The sequence below is a fragment of the Eutrigla gurnardus genome (genome assembly GCF_963514095.1).
Source record: "Eutrigla gurnardus genome assembly, contig: SCAFFOLD_64, whole genome shotgun sequence".
Lineage (NCBI taxonomy): Eukaryota > Metazoa > Chordata > Actinopteri > Perciformes > Triglidae > Eutrigla > Eutrigla gurnardus.
Window position 1 is genome coordinate 111,043 of NW_028155407.1, and position 18,735 is coordinate 129,777.

Sequence of the window (18,735 nt, forward strand, 5' to 3'; positions counted from 1 at the left end):
CAAAGACACAAGTGCTTCCCGTTTCAGACCGCAAAGATAAGGCCAAATGTTTGAATATGAGTCTTTGATGTTACAGTAGATGCAAAAAGTAGTTTTCTGGTTTTATTTTTACTTTCCTGGAGGTGTTGTGGTGGAAGGACTGTGTGCAGGAAACAGCATCATTAGAAAATGCATGAGATAACAAAGCCATGCAAAACCACGTAGCCGGGTAGGATTCCAGTTTATCCTTACTAATTTGTGAATTTGTTATTCGTTCCTCTTTGGACACATCAAAAGAGACCGTCTCGTTTCTCTGACAGACTGGCATAGGTTCAATCATCACTCGCTCAGTGGACAATATCCAGCTTGTCAGCAAGAAAGTTTGCAGCATGGAACAACTCAACTCCTCTCTGGTCCTGTTGAACATCTCTCCTGGATCTCCATCTTATGACACCTGGGTCTCCAGCCGTCTGGTCCCTGCGGTGGTGTTGTCCCTCTGCTTCCTGCTGGGAGTTCCTGGCAATATCGCTGTGATCGTCCTCAGACCAAACTGGAAGCACATGTCCAGTCTGAGCCAGAGTTTCATGCTGAATTTGGCCATATCAGACCTGCTCTGCCTGCTCACAGTGCCTCTATGGATTTACGATTTCTTGGCCAGCTGGACCATTGGACTGGTGACCTGTAAGCTTGTGACGTATCTCGTTTACTGCACCGTTTATAGTAGCCTACTGACTGTGACGGCAATGAGTGTCCAGCGCTACCTACAGGTGGTGCACCAGATGAGGTGCTTGGATTATATAAGAAAGAGGACGCTGCTGGTTACACTCTGGCTGGTTGCAATGATCCTGTCCATCCCTGCTCTAGTGGTTCAACAGCTGACCTCAGACCAGCACAGGACAACCTGCAAACATCACTTCTCTTCCCCGGCCCAGGGTCTGGCAAGGCTGCTGGAAGAGTCCCTGCTGGGATTTGTTTCAATTGCTGTCGTGGTATTTGCATACAGCGGCCTCCAAAGAACGGTGAACCAGGCAGCTTTCTTCAACAACCCACAGACGAACCGGCTGGTCACAAGTATCGTTGTGACCTTTTTTGTCCTATGGATGCCATATCATATCACAAATGTGCTTGGTGTCGTGGCTATTTCACTCAAAAATGACAAGCTTCGGAATTGTTTCACAGATAGCTGGAGCATTTGTGTAGCACTGGTATTTGTGAATAACTGCATGAATCCACTCCTTTATGCCTTTGCTTCTCGAAACATATGCACTGAGTGCCGAAAAACAGAACATACAGTAGATGTTGTTGTTATTGCAGATACTCACTGTTCCAGGAAGTCCAATCATAGTATGATAGATGAAAATCCACCAAGAGTGCAGAACCTTGATGATGATGACGAGTAAACTAGAGAAATTATTTTTGTTCTTGTGATATGAAAAAATTTAAGGGTGTGTTTCTCTCATTTGTCAGAAAAAGTTCATGATCATGTTGAGGTTAAGCAACATCTGATTACAATTAAATGATAAAATGTTCGTGTTGGAGCGCATCCAACAAGAGCGAAGACCATTTGTCTGCAATGTTTAGCAACAGACGGACATAGAGACAGAGGAGGGGAAGAGAGAAAGGGATGTGCCACTTAGAATGTCAGGAGATGTATAAACTAATTTATTTTATTTATTTAACTCATTCATACATTTATTCTGCATTTTGTTTGTACTTTGTATACATTTTTTGTATCAGCAAACTGTGGTGAAGCATTGTAACATGTCATTTTAAACATGTATAAATTATATTAACCGTGATAAAGACATAATGCATCTTGCTTTATGATAAATGGGCTTTTGTACTTTCATGGCCAAACGTGATAATAGAAATAGGCCGCTCCAAGTATAAGTTCTGCATTGAAAATGTAAAGAAAACGTTTGTGTGGTAAATATGAAGCTAGTCAGTCGCTGTGTGAATCCGTCTCAATAAAGCTACTGTTGTTACATCCATAATTTCTTGTCATTTTTCATCTTACCAACCTTCACCTTTTGTGCGATCTTTGCATTACTTTCCGGCAGGACTGAAACTGATACTTTGATATGTTTGGTGAACCCGGATGTCCGGGAGGGGGGTCTTCCCCCGTGTGAGAGAAGAAAGGGCTTTTTTTTCCTGCAGTAACTCTGCCGGTTCGTGCCCTCGGACGTTGAGAAAATGCCACGATTTACGTTCCCTCCTCAGGCTGTGTGGACAGCAGGTCAAGTTGACTCACAATCCTTTTAGTGCTGAACTCTGTCTAGACACCACTGTTAAAAAAAATAATAAAAAATGGAACAAGAGAGAGTGTTTGTATATGTGCTGTTTGTGACTCAGTATTTCCCCCAGCTGCTCCTTTGGGCCCAGGCAGGGTTTTCTCTGGCTACTTCTCAACAGTGAAAGCATCCCTTTCCCATGCAACGATGACTTCTCTACATTCAGCCTATGTACTGCTGCCAACCTGCTCGCCTACAATTTACTTGATCTGCAACTCACATTTTTTGGTCATCAGAATGGAATTTATCTTGACCTTTGGCAGACAAAGGAAGAAATAATCGGAGAATCATTTTAAGTGTATGTGCATGCTGAAAGTTGTTGCATAGCGGAGTGTTTGTTTGTAATACATTATAGTACAGTTATGATGCCTATAAATCACATCCAGTACTTTATATTGCTTTTCAAATTATAATTTGACTATAGTCACTCTGCCTGCACCATGATGAATTCCAACTCACAGCAAAATCCATCTAATCATTGAGTGTTTACAATAATGCAAAGCATGCTGGTTTTGCTCATAGTTCTACATTTTTGGAAATACACTAATTTGGTTGTTTTTTCCCCCTGAAAGTTGGAGAGTTACTGTTAATGTGAGGCTACCGTTGAGACATGGATAGTTTAGTTAGCTTCGGAAAATGAGTGGAAACAGAGGGAAACTAGCTAACTAGCACTGATGACAGAAGTTATTGGTCAAAGAAATAGTCCAGCAACGTGCTGATTTTAAACTTGAATTTGGTTCCCTTCAGAGCGAGCCAGGCTAGCTGCTTCCCTGGTGTGTCTTATGCTAAGCTAAGCTAGCGCCTCCTGGCAGACACTTCATATTTATCGCGAACACACGACAGGACGACGCATTTAAAAAACAAAGCTTATCCGTGCGTCAAACAATAATTTGTGGTTTTAAGTAAATCCACCAAAAAAAAAAGTAATTCAATAACTTAAGATGTGGGAGGCAAGCACTGAGACACTCTGTGACTTAGTGAGATTTTTTTGGGTCAAGTCTGTGGAGAACTAGTGATAACAGTTAGATTATTGCTCGGGGATGTCAGATGACTCATCGTTGCCTGAATCCTCTCTTCTCACGCATCTAGGATTTGCCGTCCTTTCCCCCCTCCTCATCCTTCAGTTAGGAATCTGAAATGTCACGTCTTGCCCTTTCCTTCACTCAAATCTACTTTTTAATTAAGTTTTATTAAAAGACGACAAGTGTGTTTTTCTTTGTCTCTCGCGCCACTCTCCTGCAGGTTTCTTCCAGCTGGCAGCATTGGGAGAGAAGCAAGGTGCGAGACAGAGAGGAGCTGGTTTATCTCGGCTTCCTTGTAATGCAGCTTTACTGGTTCCTGCCCAACTGTAATCCTTAGTTTGAGTGGGATTTTTTCAGCTAAGTGGAAAGTTCCCCCACTCATCACCAGTCAAATTCAAGTTTTTAGGCTCTCTGTGACCTGCTGATATTTTTAATAACGTGGCCTTAGTTTGCTCCGATATCTCCCGCATTAAGTGCCGACCTGAATTGCAAGCTTCTGAAAAAGCTTGTGGCTTGTTCTTTGTATACTTTCCAGTGTATGAAGAATGTTACGTGTTGAAGCAAAGACACTTTAACAAGTAAGATGTCTAATGACATGCTAAATCTTATTTTAGTTCAGTTACTTGCTGTAAGTAAACACATCATTAGCACACTATGAAAATACTCCCCTGCACACAATACAACATTTGCCTCTTAGATGTATACATTTGCATGAAATAGAAGTCCTCAGGGAAAATAATAATAATAATAATAAGCTGTAATTATACATACAAAACAAATACCAAAAAAGAATCAAGTTCTTTGTATGTTTATATCAAATTCAAATAATTTTTTTCTTATGATGTCTGCCTAGTGCCAACCAATTTCAACCAAATATATCATGACATCATCCATCAAAACAATCAAATGTGAGGGACACCGCTTAAATATTCTGTTTCACTGGGGAATATGTCACTGTACAGAAACTAAAAATGCACTAACTTACTTACATTTCACTGGGAATTTAAGTACTTGAGTAAATGTACTTGGTTACATTCCACCACTGGACATCATGTGCATGTGAGTGCAGCAGACTGTGGCCTCAGGCAGGTGCCAATGCAAAATGATACTGCAAGCAAACTGCATGCAAGCAGACGGATCAAACTATTCCCATGAATTCTGAGACAGAGGTCCTTTCAGGAGTTTACGTTCGTGCATTGAGAAAATGCATTTTATGCGCAAATTAAAAACACAGAACGCACACGTGCATCCACCTACATACATGCATGGGCATTCATGCACACACCATTTTCACAGCTGTACAGCAATTCTTTTGAAGCCATTAATTCAGGCAAGATCAATACCTGCTTTTGTTAATAAAATGGAAAGAGTCTGAGCTGGGCGTCGCCCAGCAAATACAGTCTGTGTGCAATCAAATAGCAGGCATTAGCCTGAAATAAGCCAGACAACAGAGCAGCGATCTGTAACGCAGCTTTCCAGTAACCTTTGTTTTCATTTGAATGAGATCTGGGTTCATGGACATTCAGCTCAAGTTCCACAGTAACTTACAGCAGGGACGTTCCCCACAGCTGCATATAGATGCCTGCATGAACATCTTTTTAGAGAGACGTAAACAAATCATCCACAGCTCGGAGATGAACGGAGAACATCGATGTTATGGGAAATTCGAGCTCGCTGTGTTTTTCGGACACAGGTGCACTTCACGGACCTTTTTTTTATTTTTTTTTATTTAAACTTTATTAATAATTGTATACATAACAAAAACTATCGCGCCAGGGGAAACTTCACGGACTTTGCACAAAGAATATGGCCTACTCAGTGGCGCTGGCTTTCTTCGTCGCTGACGAACTCGAGCCGAGGCATTTGAAGTCCCGTTGTTGACGGAGGCTGAGGAATTTTCTCACGTGGGAAATACCACGTGATAATTCTAACCAACTAGGGCAACGTTGAGGGGAGTGTCTTATGTCCGCACTTATTTCAGACCATCTGCAGAGAAAAGCATGCGAAGGGAGGTACCTGGAGATACCGCGAGTTTTTAAAGTCATGTGACATGTCGCAAAGGGAAGTTATCACCAGCATTTGTGACGTTTTTTTCCCAGAATGCCTTGTTTTGCGAGGCAAATGCATGTGCATGCTTGATTCGAAACAAGCCTGCTTACGCCTTGCGCCTTGCGCCGAAAGTAGACCAGGTTGGAGCTGGCGAGCTTTCAGCGCAGTCTCGGCGAGGCTTTTTGCCACGAAACTTCCGCTACGCCAAGCTGAATCTGTGACGCCTCCCCCTGTTGCGCCGCCACACCCATCTTGGCGCAGGCGATCCACCAAACTGCCAAACTGACGGTGCGCAAGGCTGCGCGGGTCGAAACTTGCATTGCGCCGGCTCCGCCACCCTGCGCCGCCCTGCGCTGCGCCACGAAACTAGGGCCCATCGACTTCAGTTGGTTTTGCAGTGTTGCATTAAATACCGATATTCAGGGTGGTAGGAGGTTTTCATTTACACACTGATCACACAGATACTTTTCAGAAAATCTATTACAACAAAATCGTTTTTCTTAAACACACAAACACTGATAATGACAACGAAGAAACCATCCAATAAAACTGAGATGGCAAACAGTTGCGTTCCCAGCAGATGTGGCACATCAGCATTCATTTGGATTCATGTACTGTACTTTTCACACCGTTTTTGGTCTCCACCAACTCCTGAGGGCAATGCTCTTTAGCTGCAAAATATTCACCAGCTAGCTAATCGCTTTGTCCCACCATATATTTGTGCTGGGCAGTTGGCGTAGCCTAGCAACAGCTGTTGCTGGAAACAATGATGATGAGAGTGCTAAAGTTGTACCGTCCTTTCAGTTATTAAAGGAAAACACCACCGCATTTCCATACTGAACTATGTTCTGCTCTGATCTTAGACGAGGTGATACATACCTCCCTCTCCTCTGTGCGTGCACTCAATGGCTCTTGCGCGCACTCCGCGCAGCGCTAATTTGCTAGCATGTAGCTTGTCCCAGTATATTCCTTAGGATCCAAAGGGGGGTGAAGTTAGAAGCGACCAAGCACAAGATGTCGGCGCAGTAATATCATCACTCAAAACATGACGGGACTATATACCTTCTGCTTGTTTTCACAACCCTGTACGATGCACGTTATAACCATGATGTTTGATTGTTCACAAACTATCTAACTACATCCTGATGCTTCCTCAACTGTGCACAAACTACTACAGGTAGTGCAGGCGACGGCGTGCAGGTCACGTAGGTTCTATTGACGGGAGCGGAGTGATGATATTACTGCGCCAACGTCGAAGTGCTTCCAGTTGTTATTCCGCCATACTATATAGTTATCCTTGTTATCCGCTTAGAAAAATTGGCATGTTTCATTTTGTGTAACCAAACTTGGGTCGTGTAACTACTCACGTAACCGTATTTAAATAGGGACAACGTGGAAACAGCTGGCTTAGGACTCGTGTGTGCAGCGTATATGTGTGTGTATGTGTTAGCGGGACACAAACAAAGAGAGGGAGAATGCGCGAGCGATATTCTGAGGCTCAGAAGGCGTGCCGCTATCACACGGGCGCGCGTGAATGAACTGGTGTTTATTCCGCGAGACCGGTCTTTTAACTGATAGTAGAGGCTTTCTGAGCTTGCGAATATGGCGGAGGTTAGTCGAAAACACTGTTACAGAAATCAACCCAGCTGCGTGGGTACACGATCAGCATTCAAAATACAGCAGCACATAACAACGGACTCGGCGGTCCGCGATCAGAACTTAAAACACATTAACAAGAATTACCAGCATGTCCTACACTATCGAATCTCTGCAGGACAGCCTCCTGTGCAGACTGGTAAATTCCGAGCCTCTCTCTTCTTTTGAGTCTCAGATAATAAAAGTTGGGTCTTCTAGCCCCTTTTATTGTGTTCTAATTTATCGCCCCCCTGGCCCTGTGGGAGCCTTCCTCACTGATTTTACTGAATTTTTATCCTCCATTATTAAGCTAGAGAGAGTTTTAATCATCGGTGATTTTAATATCCACATCGATGATGTCTCAAGTAACTCAGCTGCTGGCTTTTTATCCACCACTGATTGTTTTAACCTCACCCAGCATGTCTCTGGACCCACGCACAACAAGGGTCACACATTAGACCTTGTTTTTTCATTAGGCCTAGATGTTGGAAATGTGCTTGTGGAGGACTTCCAAGTCAGTGACCATAGCTGTGTGCTTTTTAATGTCAACGTTCCCGTAATTCCTCCCCCTCTGAAAATAAAATCTCAAAGGTGGATTTTAAACCAGGATGCTGCTGATGGTTTCTCTTCTATGTTTGAGCCACAACTACTGACGGGTATTGATCACCGAGATGTCTTCATCCAGTCTTTTAATAGTCACTGTGCGTCCATCTTAGATAAAGTCTCTGTGGTGAAAACAAGCTGTGTACCTGCAAATGTAGCTCACCACTGGATAAACGACTCTGTCCGCTCTCTTAGGAGAAACTGTCGCAAAGTGGAACGACTGTGGAAGTCAACTAAACTGGAGGTCCATAGACTCCACCTAAGGGAGCTTAGAGCCTCTCAAAATGAAATGTTGAGGAAAGCGAGGTCACAGTATTTCGCTCAAATCATATCCTCTAATAAGAAAAACCCTAAGGTCTTATTTGAGACTATCAGCTCCCTTGTCTCACCCTCTGTCCCGCAAATTCCTGTGTATTCAAATGCCGACAGCAATGATTTTCTTAAATACTTTTTGGTTAAAATCAGTGACATTAGAGACAATATTCCACCACTGTCTTCAACTGACTCTGTTGCACTGTCCGATTCTACTGGTCAATTGTCCTGCACATGGTCCTCCTTTGGCCAGGTGACGCTCCAGGACATCACTATGCTGTTGCAAAAAATTAAACCCTCCTCGTCTCCTTCTGATGTTATCCCCACTAAGCTGCTTAAAACTGTTCTCAACTCGATTGGTCCTTGTGTTGTGAACTTGATTAATCTTTCACTTTCAACTGGTGTGGTTCCTAGGTACTTCAAACATGCTGTCGTCGAACCCGTTCTTAAAAAGCCATCCCTGGATCCATCACTACCTAAAAACTACAGGCCGATCTCTAAGCTTCCTTTTTTGTCCAAGATTTTGGAGAAAATAGTGGCAGAGGAACTAACAGTGTTTTTAGAGACTAATAATGTCCTGGATAAATTCCAGTCGGGTTTCCGTAGAAATCACTCTACCGAAACTGCCTTGACTCGAGTTTCTAGTGATATTATGATGGCAGCCGACTCTGGCAAAGACTCAGTCCTCGTTTTACTAGACCTTTCCTCAGCCTTTGATACTGTTGATTACGAAATTATGGCAAACAGACTCAAAGACCTAGGGTTTTCCGGTCTCGTCTTAAAATGGTTTGAATCGTATCTCTCTGAAAGAAGTTTTAATGTATGTGCAAACCAGATCTTCTCAGAAACAGCCTCCCTGCCCTGTGGGGTTCCACAGGGTTCGGTGCTGGGGCCAATTCTATTCCTACTATACATTGTTCCCCTGGGTCAGATAATTAGCCAGTTCCAACATGTTTCTTATCATCTATTTGCTGATGACATCCAGCTGTATTGTTCTTTTAATGAGTCTGAGTCTTTTAAACTGTCTTCACTAACCAGCTGTTTGTCCTCCATCAAACAATGGTTAAATTCAAATTACTTGCAATTAAATTCAGAAAAGACAGAGACCCTGATTATTGCACCTGAAAATCGCATCCCCTTTATCAAATTTCACTTGGGTACGGTAGGCTCCTCCGTCCAGACGAGTCTCCGGAACCTCGGGGTCATCTTTGACTCAGCCATGTCCCTTGAGCACCACACCAGCAAGCTGATTAGAAACTGCTTCTTTCAACTGAGGAACATCTCTAAGATTAGATCCATGGTGTCCAAAGCAGAACTTGAGATGATCATCCATGCTTTTATCTCCTCACGTCTAGATTACTGCAACAGCCTTTTTACATGTCTTAACCAAAAAGCACTTTATGGCCTCCAGGCTGTTCAGAACTCCGCAGCTAGACTTTTAACCCACACGAGAAAAAGTGCACACATCACGCCGATTTTAGCAGAACTCCATTGGCTCCCAATCCATTTTAGAATTCATTTTAAAATCTTAGTTCTTACTTTCAGGGCTTTACATGGTCAAGCCCCTTCCTACATTTCAGAGCTGCTAAAATCTTATACCCCCACACGCTCCCTCAGATCCTCTGGTAAATGCCTGCTTATCATCCCCCTCACCCATTTTAAATCCAGAGGGGACAGAGCCTTCCAAGCTCTTGCCCCCAGACTTTGGAACGCCCTACCATTGTCCCTACGCACTTTAAACTCCATTGAGTCTTTTAAAAAGTATCTGAAATCTCTGCTGTTTCGACTGGCTTTTACGTAGGGGCGGGTTTTCTGGGTTTTTGTCGTAAGTTAGTTTTATATTGCCATGCTATTATGTTTCTCTGCTCCTCTGTATTTTAATTGTCTATTCGTGTTTTACTCCCTGACTCTGTTGTGAAGCACTTTGTGAACCCCTTCTATGAAAAGTGCTATACAAATAAATTTGCTTGCTTGCTTGCTTCTGCCCAGACAAATAGCCTCTTACTTTTGTCGATGTGAGATGCGTCGATGTGAGGGTTTTGTCCCGTGCGGTGATGGCGTTCCTTGACGGCGGCAACGGACGGTAGTTCGTGGGCGCTCGTTCAGCGCCGGATCCAATTGGTTGAAGAAAACCGTTAGTTATTCTTCCTTCTGCAGGGAACGAGGAACAATAGCGGGGCTCTGCGATTTAGTCAGCTGATTTCAGACAAAGACGGGTCGAGTTATCCGTTCTGCTGGCAGCTGGGACGAAGAACGTTTTTCTTCTTACCGCGGGGAACGGGAGAGTCGCGCTGTCGCGGCGGTCTCCTCGGGATCCAAAATGATAAACAAAAGAAAAATAAAACGAGTAGAGAAAAAGAGGGGTAAAACAGTCTGTTGCTCGTCCAGCGAGTTTGGGGGAAAGACTGCGGCCTAGGACAAAGGAAAACGCTGCAGACGTAATCTTCACCTCCTGGTGTAACGTGAGTTACGATGGAAAGAGAGCGTTCCTCCGGCGGCGCCGGATTATATAGTTTAGGCCGGTCCAGGGGACCCCCCGGGGTTCCCTGAAGATTGTCAGCCAATAGGGCACCAGTTGTGTGACGTCACATTTCTCACCTGGGTGAGATGTGAAAATAAAATGGCGGTGTAGTTTTTAATCCCCTTTGTCCCTTTGTCCTAGCCGCATGTGTAGGCTTTTGTAGGCCGCATTGTGTAGTCCTTCTAGTGAGGTCTCAACACTTGTGACATTTGACATAACATCTTACAGCAGTAGGTGGTACAGAGAGCTGTACTCCCTGCTACGTACAACTGACATCGGACCATACAAGCTTCTCAGGTTCAACTTATTGTTTGGGTACAGAATGTTCATTAGTTATGCTCCCATCCCGACACAACACCATGTCTGCTGATTCGTGCCTCAGACCTTTATCAACTCTCATGCAATAATCTGTACCGGTCAACGGTTGAATTTACATACTTCTTCTTAAAGCCACTTAGTGTTGCTGATTTTTTGACTTCTTCTTCTAACACATTCCATTGTCTAACACCTGTGACCGATAACGAAAAGGATTTTAACGTAGTTCGTACCTTCCTTTGCCTGAAAATCATGTTCCCTCTAAGATTGTGTCTCTCTCTGTGTATGAAGAGTTTTTGCAGGTTCTGAGGGAGAGTTCTGTTTGATGCTTGGTACATCATTTGTACTGTGCGATAGTTTATTAAGTCATATAGTTTGAGTATTCTTGATTCGATAAATAAGTGATTTGTGTGTGCCCTGTAGTTGGCATAGTGTAAGATTCTCAAGGCTCTTTTTTGGAGAATTAACAAGGGCTGTGTGGAGCCTTTATATGTGTGTCCCCACACCTCTGCACAGTATTGCAGGTGCGGAGAGACTAGTGCGCAGTATAACAGATGAAGTGCTTTTTGATTTAGTATTTTTTGTACTTTCCAAAGTATGGACACACTCCTGGCCAACTTCCTTTTCAATTGTGTTATGTGTGGCTTCCAACTTAACATGTCATCGATAATCACTCCCAGAACTTTATTCTCACGGACCCTCTCAATATTAACTCTGTTTACTTGAATGTTGGGACTGTTGTTGCAGCCTTTTTTCCCATATAGCATGTATTTAGTTTTACCAAGATTTAGTGATAATATTTTTATATTAAACCACACTTGAAGTTTGGCCATTTCCTGATTTACTGTTTCCACAAGTTGGTTCAAGTCACTCCCCGAGCAGAAAATATTTGTGTCATCCGCGAATTAATTTCAGAGTATCTGACACTTTGCATATATCATTTATGTATAATATAAACAGCTTTGGACCCAGAACTGACCCCTGTGGGACCCCACAGACTATGTCCAAGCTAGTCGATGTGCTATCATTTATTTTGACCTATTGGGATCTGTTGTGTAGATAGCTCTTGACCCACTGCAGTGCTACACCTCTAAGGCCATATCTCTCCAGTTTAGCTATTCAAATATCACGGTTAACGGTGTCAAATGCTTTTTTCAGGTCTATGAAAATTCCTATGGAATATTGTTTTTGGTCAATAGCGTCGGTAATGATTTCCACAGACTCAGCTAAAGCTAGGGCAGTCGAATGGTTCCTTCTGAAGCCATACTGGCTGTCATATAACAATTTGTGTTTGTTGATGAATTTTGTCTAGCCTATTGTTGAATAACTTCTCTAGGATTTTTGACAGTTGTGGCAGTATTGAGATTGGTCTGTAATTGGTCAACTCGTGTGTGTCACCATTCTGAAACAGTGGCACAACCTTGGCAACTTTCATTTTGGTGGGAAACGTCCCAGTTTGAAATGACAGATTGAAAATGTATGTCAGGGGTGAAATGATTCCATCTAATACTTTCTTAATTAGCCTCATGTCCAGGTCATCAGCATCAGTAGAAGTTTTGGCTACGCATTTGTTGACCAGGTGTCTAATCTCTGTGTCCTTCACTGGTGTGAGAAACATTGAGCTGGGATTTCTGTCTCCATCCTTATCAAAGTGGCTCCAGTGCAGGGGTGAGTCAGGAATGTCATTCGCTAGCTCTGGCCCGATGTTTACAAAGAATTGGTTGAATCTATTTGTTATGACCTCCGGGTTATCCTCCTGCATGTTGTTATACTTGAAGTAGGGAGGGTAGTTTGTTTTTTTACTTTTATTACTAGTCACGTTATTTAGAATATCCCATATTTTTTTAGGATATCATGTTTTCTGCTAGTAAATTGCTGTAATATTCTTTCTTGTGTTCATTTAGGATAGTGTTTAACGAGTTTTTTTTTCTTCTGCAGGCGTTTATCAATGTTTTTGTGAGCCATGGTTTCTGCTCCTTATTCCGATTTGGGTGTCTCTTTTCCACAGGACAGTGTCTGTCGTACAGTGTTTTTAATATTTGCAAAAAGGAATCATATGCGTCATTCACATCTGTTTCATTGTAAACATTTATCCAGTTTTGTATCAGTAGTTCATTTTTCAGTGTATTCATTCCTTCTTCAGTTCTGACCCTTATGTACTGTATATGTTTTTGTTCGGTGTCTGTCCCACAGTGAATTTGCAGTCATAGATAGCAAAGATAGGTAGGTGGTCACTTATATCATTTATCAGGAGTCCACTTGCTGTGTCAGTAACGTTAGTAAAGATGTTATCAATCAGAGTAGCACTGTGTGTAGTGATCCTGCTAGGGCGTGTGATGAGAGGTTGTAAGCCCATTGTATTCATCATGTTAATGAACTCATCGATTCCCGTGTTTTGTTTTGGATTGATCAAGTCAATATTTATGTCACCACAGATAAAAACTCTCTTTTGGCTTCTTTCAGAGAATATTTCACCCACACATTCATTGAAGTCTTCTATTTTTGAGTCAGGAGCTCTGTAAACACAGCTTATAACTATATTTTTACCTTTCGTTACACAGATTTCAATTGTCACACATTCCAACAAGTGATCCACAGCTTTAGACATATTTTGTCTCATACTTGGTGTTACTGTCAATGAATAGGGCCACTCCACCACTGCCTTTGTTCGTCCTATTAACACATACAAGATTATATCCATCCAGGAAAAACTCTGTGCCTTTGCATGTACGACATCTAAAAGTATCGGTATCGGTATTAGTATCGGGATACCAGCCTTGGTATCACCTGGTATTGGATCGAAAGGAAAATAGTGGTATCGCACATCCCTATCCTCGAGTCTGTAGGACAGCTGAGTTAGCTGGCAGAATTCTGTTCAGTAAATGGGTTATAAGCGCTTTTTTCCTTAGAAGGGACCCCATGGGTTACATTAGGTGACCAATATTGTAGAAGTAGGTGCCTTGCGACGACAAGGACTTTGTTTGCTGTTATAATTAGTGCTTTTTCGTCCGTTTTCCTCTCTAATTATCTTTTGCCTGTATGCCTATGTAATATAACCTGTGAATAGGGACCTTGTGGTATCCCAAGGTCTCATCAACAGCGCTCCCCCTCTACCCTCCCTTCCTCGGCTGCAGGGGAGAGGGAGAGGAGAGAGAGAATAGAAAGGGGAAAACCCTTTCCTCCCAAGTTTTGTTGCTGCTTGTTTTTGAACCCAGCCTACGGACTGTTTCCAAAAGCAAAAAACGACTGACATACTGGTTCAACCTTAACGAAAGCCTAAATTAAACGAGAGATGGGCTCAGCACAAAGCAAACGCGATAATGGCGTGGCTCTTAGCCCAAACCTCCAGTATATGATCACAAACCACGGTGAATCTTGCGTTGATCAATTTAAATTTTGGGTCACTGAGTGCAGTTTTCCAGATACAGGCAGTTTTAGTCTCAGGCAATTAGAAATTCTAAAAAGCAACCTCAAGCAAAGGGAGAAAGATGACAGGGAAAGGAAGAAGGGCAGAAGGGGTAGAAACAGGGAGCTTTTCAAAGCTGATTGGGCTGCCTACGACAGCTGGTGTGTATATGTGTGCGGCAGGCATACAGTCTATGGTGGCAGGCTGGCAGCACCATCTGCTGGTTAAGCAGCGGAAAACTAAATGAAAAAGAAATTACATCCGAGGAACGGTGCAGGTCACAGCGCATGCTGCAACAACAGTGTTGTTACAACACTGTACAGCAAGCTAACAAACATTAGCACCAACTACCTTGCCCTCAAACCGCCGAACAATGGAGTCGAATGAGGTCGAAATTTTGAGGACGCTCCGCTGGATACAGGTCATTTGTCTGGCAGTATTTTCTCATTAAAAAATAATTGGCTCGAGTAACAACGTTATTCATTTCGATCATAGAAACAAACGTTAGCAGCACAGCTAACGCTAGCAGCATTAGCACTGTCCTGTTACGGGCATCCGGCTGTCTAGCGGCTAGACGGCAGCCGGCCGGACATCGGCTGGACGCTAGCAGCATTAGCACTGTCCTGTTACGAGCTGTGCTGCTAACGTTTGTTTCTACGATCGAAATGAGTAACGTTGTTACTCCGCTGTCCGGCCGCCTTCGGCGCGTTTGGATAGGCCAACAGCTCCGGCAACCTTGACTCTGGAGGGAAGAGGGTGGAGGGGGAGACGGATACGACTCGCCGCAGTGTTTTGAATTTGAGTGTAGTATCGTTTTTGGCCACATTCTTACATATAGCGCTTTTAAGAGAGGCTGAGATAACTTAAACTAGGGTTAGAGCACTAAGGGAGTGTTCTTGTTTGTGTTTGAACTGTTGGGCCGTGTGTTTCCTTGTGTGCAACTGAAACAAAAATTAATAAGTTGTAATTACGCAGTAATATTTTGTTTTGTTAGTTTGTTATTTTGTTTTTTGATATCGTATCGTGACGTATCGTTTCGTGACCCTGGCATATCGAGGTGCATCGTATCGTGAGTTTAAGTGTATCGTCCCATCCCTAGATGCAACTGAGTGGACACAAACGGATGACCCCAACACCGAGTATCATCAGGGGTTAAAGGTGCACCGGGTTAAAATTCAAAAGTGATCGCTGCTCGGAGAACCGTCGAAATTAAACTTCAAAACCCAAAGGGATTTCACGCACCACACCTCATCCCTCCACACAGAGATGATGGTCAATAATGTCAGTGATATCCCAGAGCTATAACAGGTACCACTGCAGGTATGGGCACGACACAAACATGATGTAGGGTTGATAAGGAATGCTGAACCAATTGTAATCACTCCAAAATCCTCCTACAGGCCCTGCCAGCAGCAGTATCCACTAAGGAAAGAGGCTGTGGAGAGCATCAAACCGGTGTTTGAGGCTCTCCTCAAAGCAGGCATCATCGTCCCCTGCGAAAATTCACCCGTCTGCACGTCAATATGCCCGGTGAGAAAGATTCGGCCTCCAGGCGCGCCAGATGAATGGAGGTTTGTCCAGGATCTGCAGGCGGTAAATGCAGCAATCCACGCACGCGCCCCTACGGTACCAAATCCTCACACAATCCTCTCACAGGTTCCACCTGAAAGTAAGTGGTTTTCTGTTGTTGATTTGGCTAATGCCTTCTTCAGCGTCCCCATACACCCCGACAGCCAGTACTGGTTTGCATTCACATTTGAAGGTAAAACGTACACATTCACCCGTTTGTGCCAGGGCCTGTCCGAATCTCCCACCATTTTCAACGCCGCTCTGCGCGACAATTTACAATCCTTAAGTCTGCCACAAAACAGCGCTTTGCTGGCATATGTGGATGATTTAATGATTTGTTCTTCCACACGAGAAGCTTACGTGACTGACACGCTGGCCCTGCTAAAACACCTGGCCGACAACGGCCACAAGGTCAGCTCGTCCAAATTACAGTTCGCCTGTAATCAGGTCACCTTTCTGGGACATATCATATCAGAAGAGGGGAAAACACTCTCCCAATCAGGCATCTCTGCCATCCAAGAAATCCCAAAACCAGTCACAAAGAAACAGGTTATGAGCTTTCTTGGTATGACATCATACTGCAGACAATGGATTCCTGACTATGCAAGCATCGAGGCACTGTTAGCAGCGATCGCTCATAGGCAGGGTCTCACGGCACAGGACAAAGTCACTTGGACACCTGATGCGGAAAAAGCATTTGTTGACCTAAAACTAGCTCTACAGACACCCCCCACTCTGGGGCTCCCTGATTGCAGCCGACCTTTTACACAAACTGTTGACGAGAAGGGGCACTACATGACTTCCGTGTTACTGCAGGACTATGGGGGGCAAAAAAGGCCTGTTGCCTATTTCTCATCCAAACTTGACCCCGTGGCAGCCGGCCTTCCGGCTGGCCTCAGAGCTGTGGCCGCAGCTGAGAAAGCGGTCGTAGCTTCACGTGACATTGTAGGTTACTCTCCACTAACCTTATTAGTACCACATGCAGTCTCTATGATCCTTTTAGAGAAGAAAACTTCACATCTGTCCCCTGCACGGTGGCTAAGATACAATACCATTTTACTGGAGCTGCCTAACATCACTGTACAACGCTGCACCGTACTAAATCCTGCGACTTTGCTCCCCACTGCTGAAGATGGGGAGCCCCATGATTGTGTGGCTGTCATTAACGAAATCTGTTCCCCCAGACCTGACCTCCGGGAAACACCACTTGACAACCCCGACATGGAGCTCTTTGTGGATGGCTCAGCATCAAGGAACCTGGAAACAGGCCTCAACCAATCAGGGTTTGCAGTCACCACATTACATGAGACACTTTTGGCCGAGCCTCTCCCATCTAACTATTCAGCACAGGCTGCAGAGCTGGTGGCTCTGACTGAGGCATGTAAACTGGCTAGAGGTAAGACTGTCACTATGTTCACCGATAGCAGATATGCGTGGGGGGTTTGCCACTCTTTTGGACAAATTTGGGCCAATCGGGACTTTCTCACTGCATTGGGCAAACCCATCGCTCACCACAGGCTGGTCGCTTCCCTCCTTGATGCTTTGCTGCTGCCACGCCACATTGCCATATGCAAATGCGAAGCACACACACATAAAACAGACTACGTTTCACAAGGAAACGCCCGTGCTGATGCTGCAGCCAAGGTCGCTGCTAAGCAACAATTGATAACACAGCTCGCTATCACTTCCAGCCCAGCTGTAACACGCGATGCAGACTTACAAGAACTGCAGAGCAGACCAACACAGAGAAAGCCTACCAGGCTATTTGTTTCACCATTACACTAAATTGACGCATGGTCAATTTAGGGGGGGGGGGGGGGGGGGTATGTGACATCAAGAGACATTAGACATTGGTTCACTAAAACTTCTTCTCACTTTACTCCCAAAAAAACTTTGCAAAAGATGCGTGATCTGTGCAACAAACAACGTGGGCAGAGGCATCAGGGTCATCAGTGGGCACGGCGCTGCGTGCAGGACCCTGGCCGCTGAACATCTCTGAAACCATGGGGGTCATGGTGGCCTCCACTAAGCCTGTGCAAACGACAGATCAAATCATCACAAACCTCGCTCCTTGGTTGGAGGTTTTGAGCATCAGCGCTGTAAAAATACAAGGGATCTACAGTCAGTCGTTGAGACCAGTCTGGTGCGGGTCTTGTTATCTCGCCAGACTTTTGCCTTCTGTTGCCATTGTGCCGAGCCTGGAATATTTTCACACTCATTACAGTCACTACTACAGAACTCACGGGGCCAGACGCACGACAACATGTGTCTCACAACCCGAGAAGGGGCTCTCAGGAGTCCTCCCCTGGTGGGGGACAGTCAACAATTCACGTAAGATTGATGAAATATCCCTGGAACTCGAAAATCTGACTGAACTCACAGCTGCCAGCTTTGCGGCATTGTCTCCTTTTGTCCAGGGCATCAGAAACATGGCTCTGCAAAATAGAGTCGCCCTCGACTTGACCCTAGCCTCACAGGGAGGCGTGTGCCATGTCATAGGGACAAAATGCTGTAGCTTCGTGCCTGCAATAGATGACAATATGACCCACGTTGTTGCCCACCTGAACGAACTGTTAAACAGGGAGAAAAGCAAAGACTCTGAGGCTTTTGAGGGCTGGGACCTTTGGTCTTGGCTCACAGAGGGGGGGTGGAAAGCCACCGCTGTCAGATTCCTATCACCTGTGTTGATGGTTATGGTTGTAATGTTGCTGGTCGTTTGTTGTGTACTGCCCTGCTGCCGAGCTCTCGTGGGTTCGGCGGTGAGCTCTGCCGTGGGACAGTACCCGAGAATCACCATGGTTCCAGATGAAGATCTATGGGTACCGCCCTTTTTGGATTCAGATATTGAGTCAATCTGATATGTTAACTCACACATAGATGTTAGAAGGTGATTACACTACAACTTCATGCTTAACAATAAAATCCTCACCCTTTTTGTGTGAACCTTGAAATGTAATTGTGTGCAAATTGTCTCACTCAGGGACCGCCTATCTACCTGTCTGAACTTAGTTCCTTTACCTTCTACAGCTCAAC

General features: G+C 44.3%; 1 protein-coding gene across 1 annotated transcript; it reads left to right on the plus strand.

Annotated features, from left to right (window-relative positions):
• Window positions 1-368: 368 nt before the first annotated feature.
• LOC311010316 (uncharacterized protein) lies at window positions 369-18,705 on the plus strand (the record flags this gene model as incomplete). Its single annotated transcript, XM_084040846.1, has 7 exons — window positions 369-1,184; window positions 1,447-1,469; window positions 15,534-15,663; window positions 15,790-15,895; window positions 16,058-16,133; window positions 16,887-17,098; window positions 18,683-18,705. 7 exons carry the CDS (start codon window positions 369-371, stop codon window positions 18,703-18,705), a joined length of 1,386 nt encoding a protein of 461 aa, XP_083896972.1.
• Window positions 18,706-18,735: the final 30 nt, after the last annotated feature.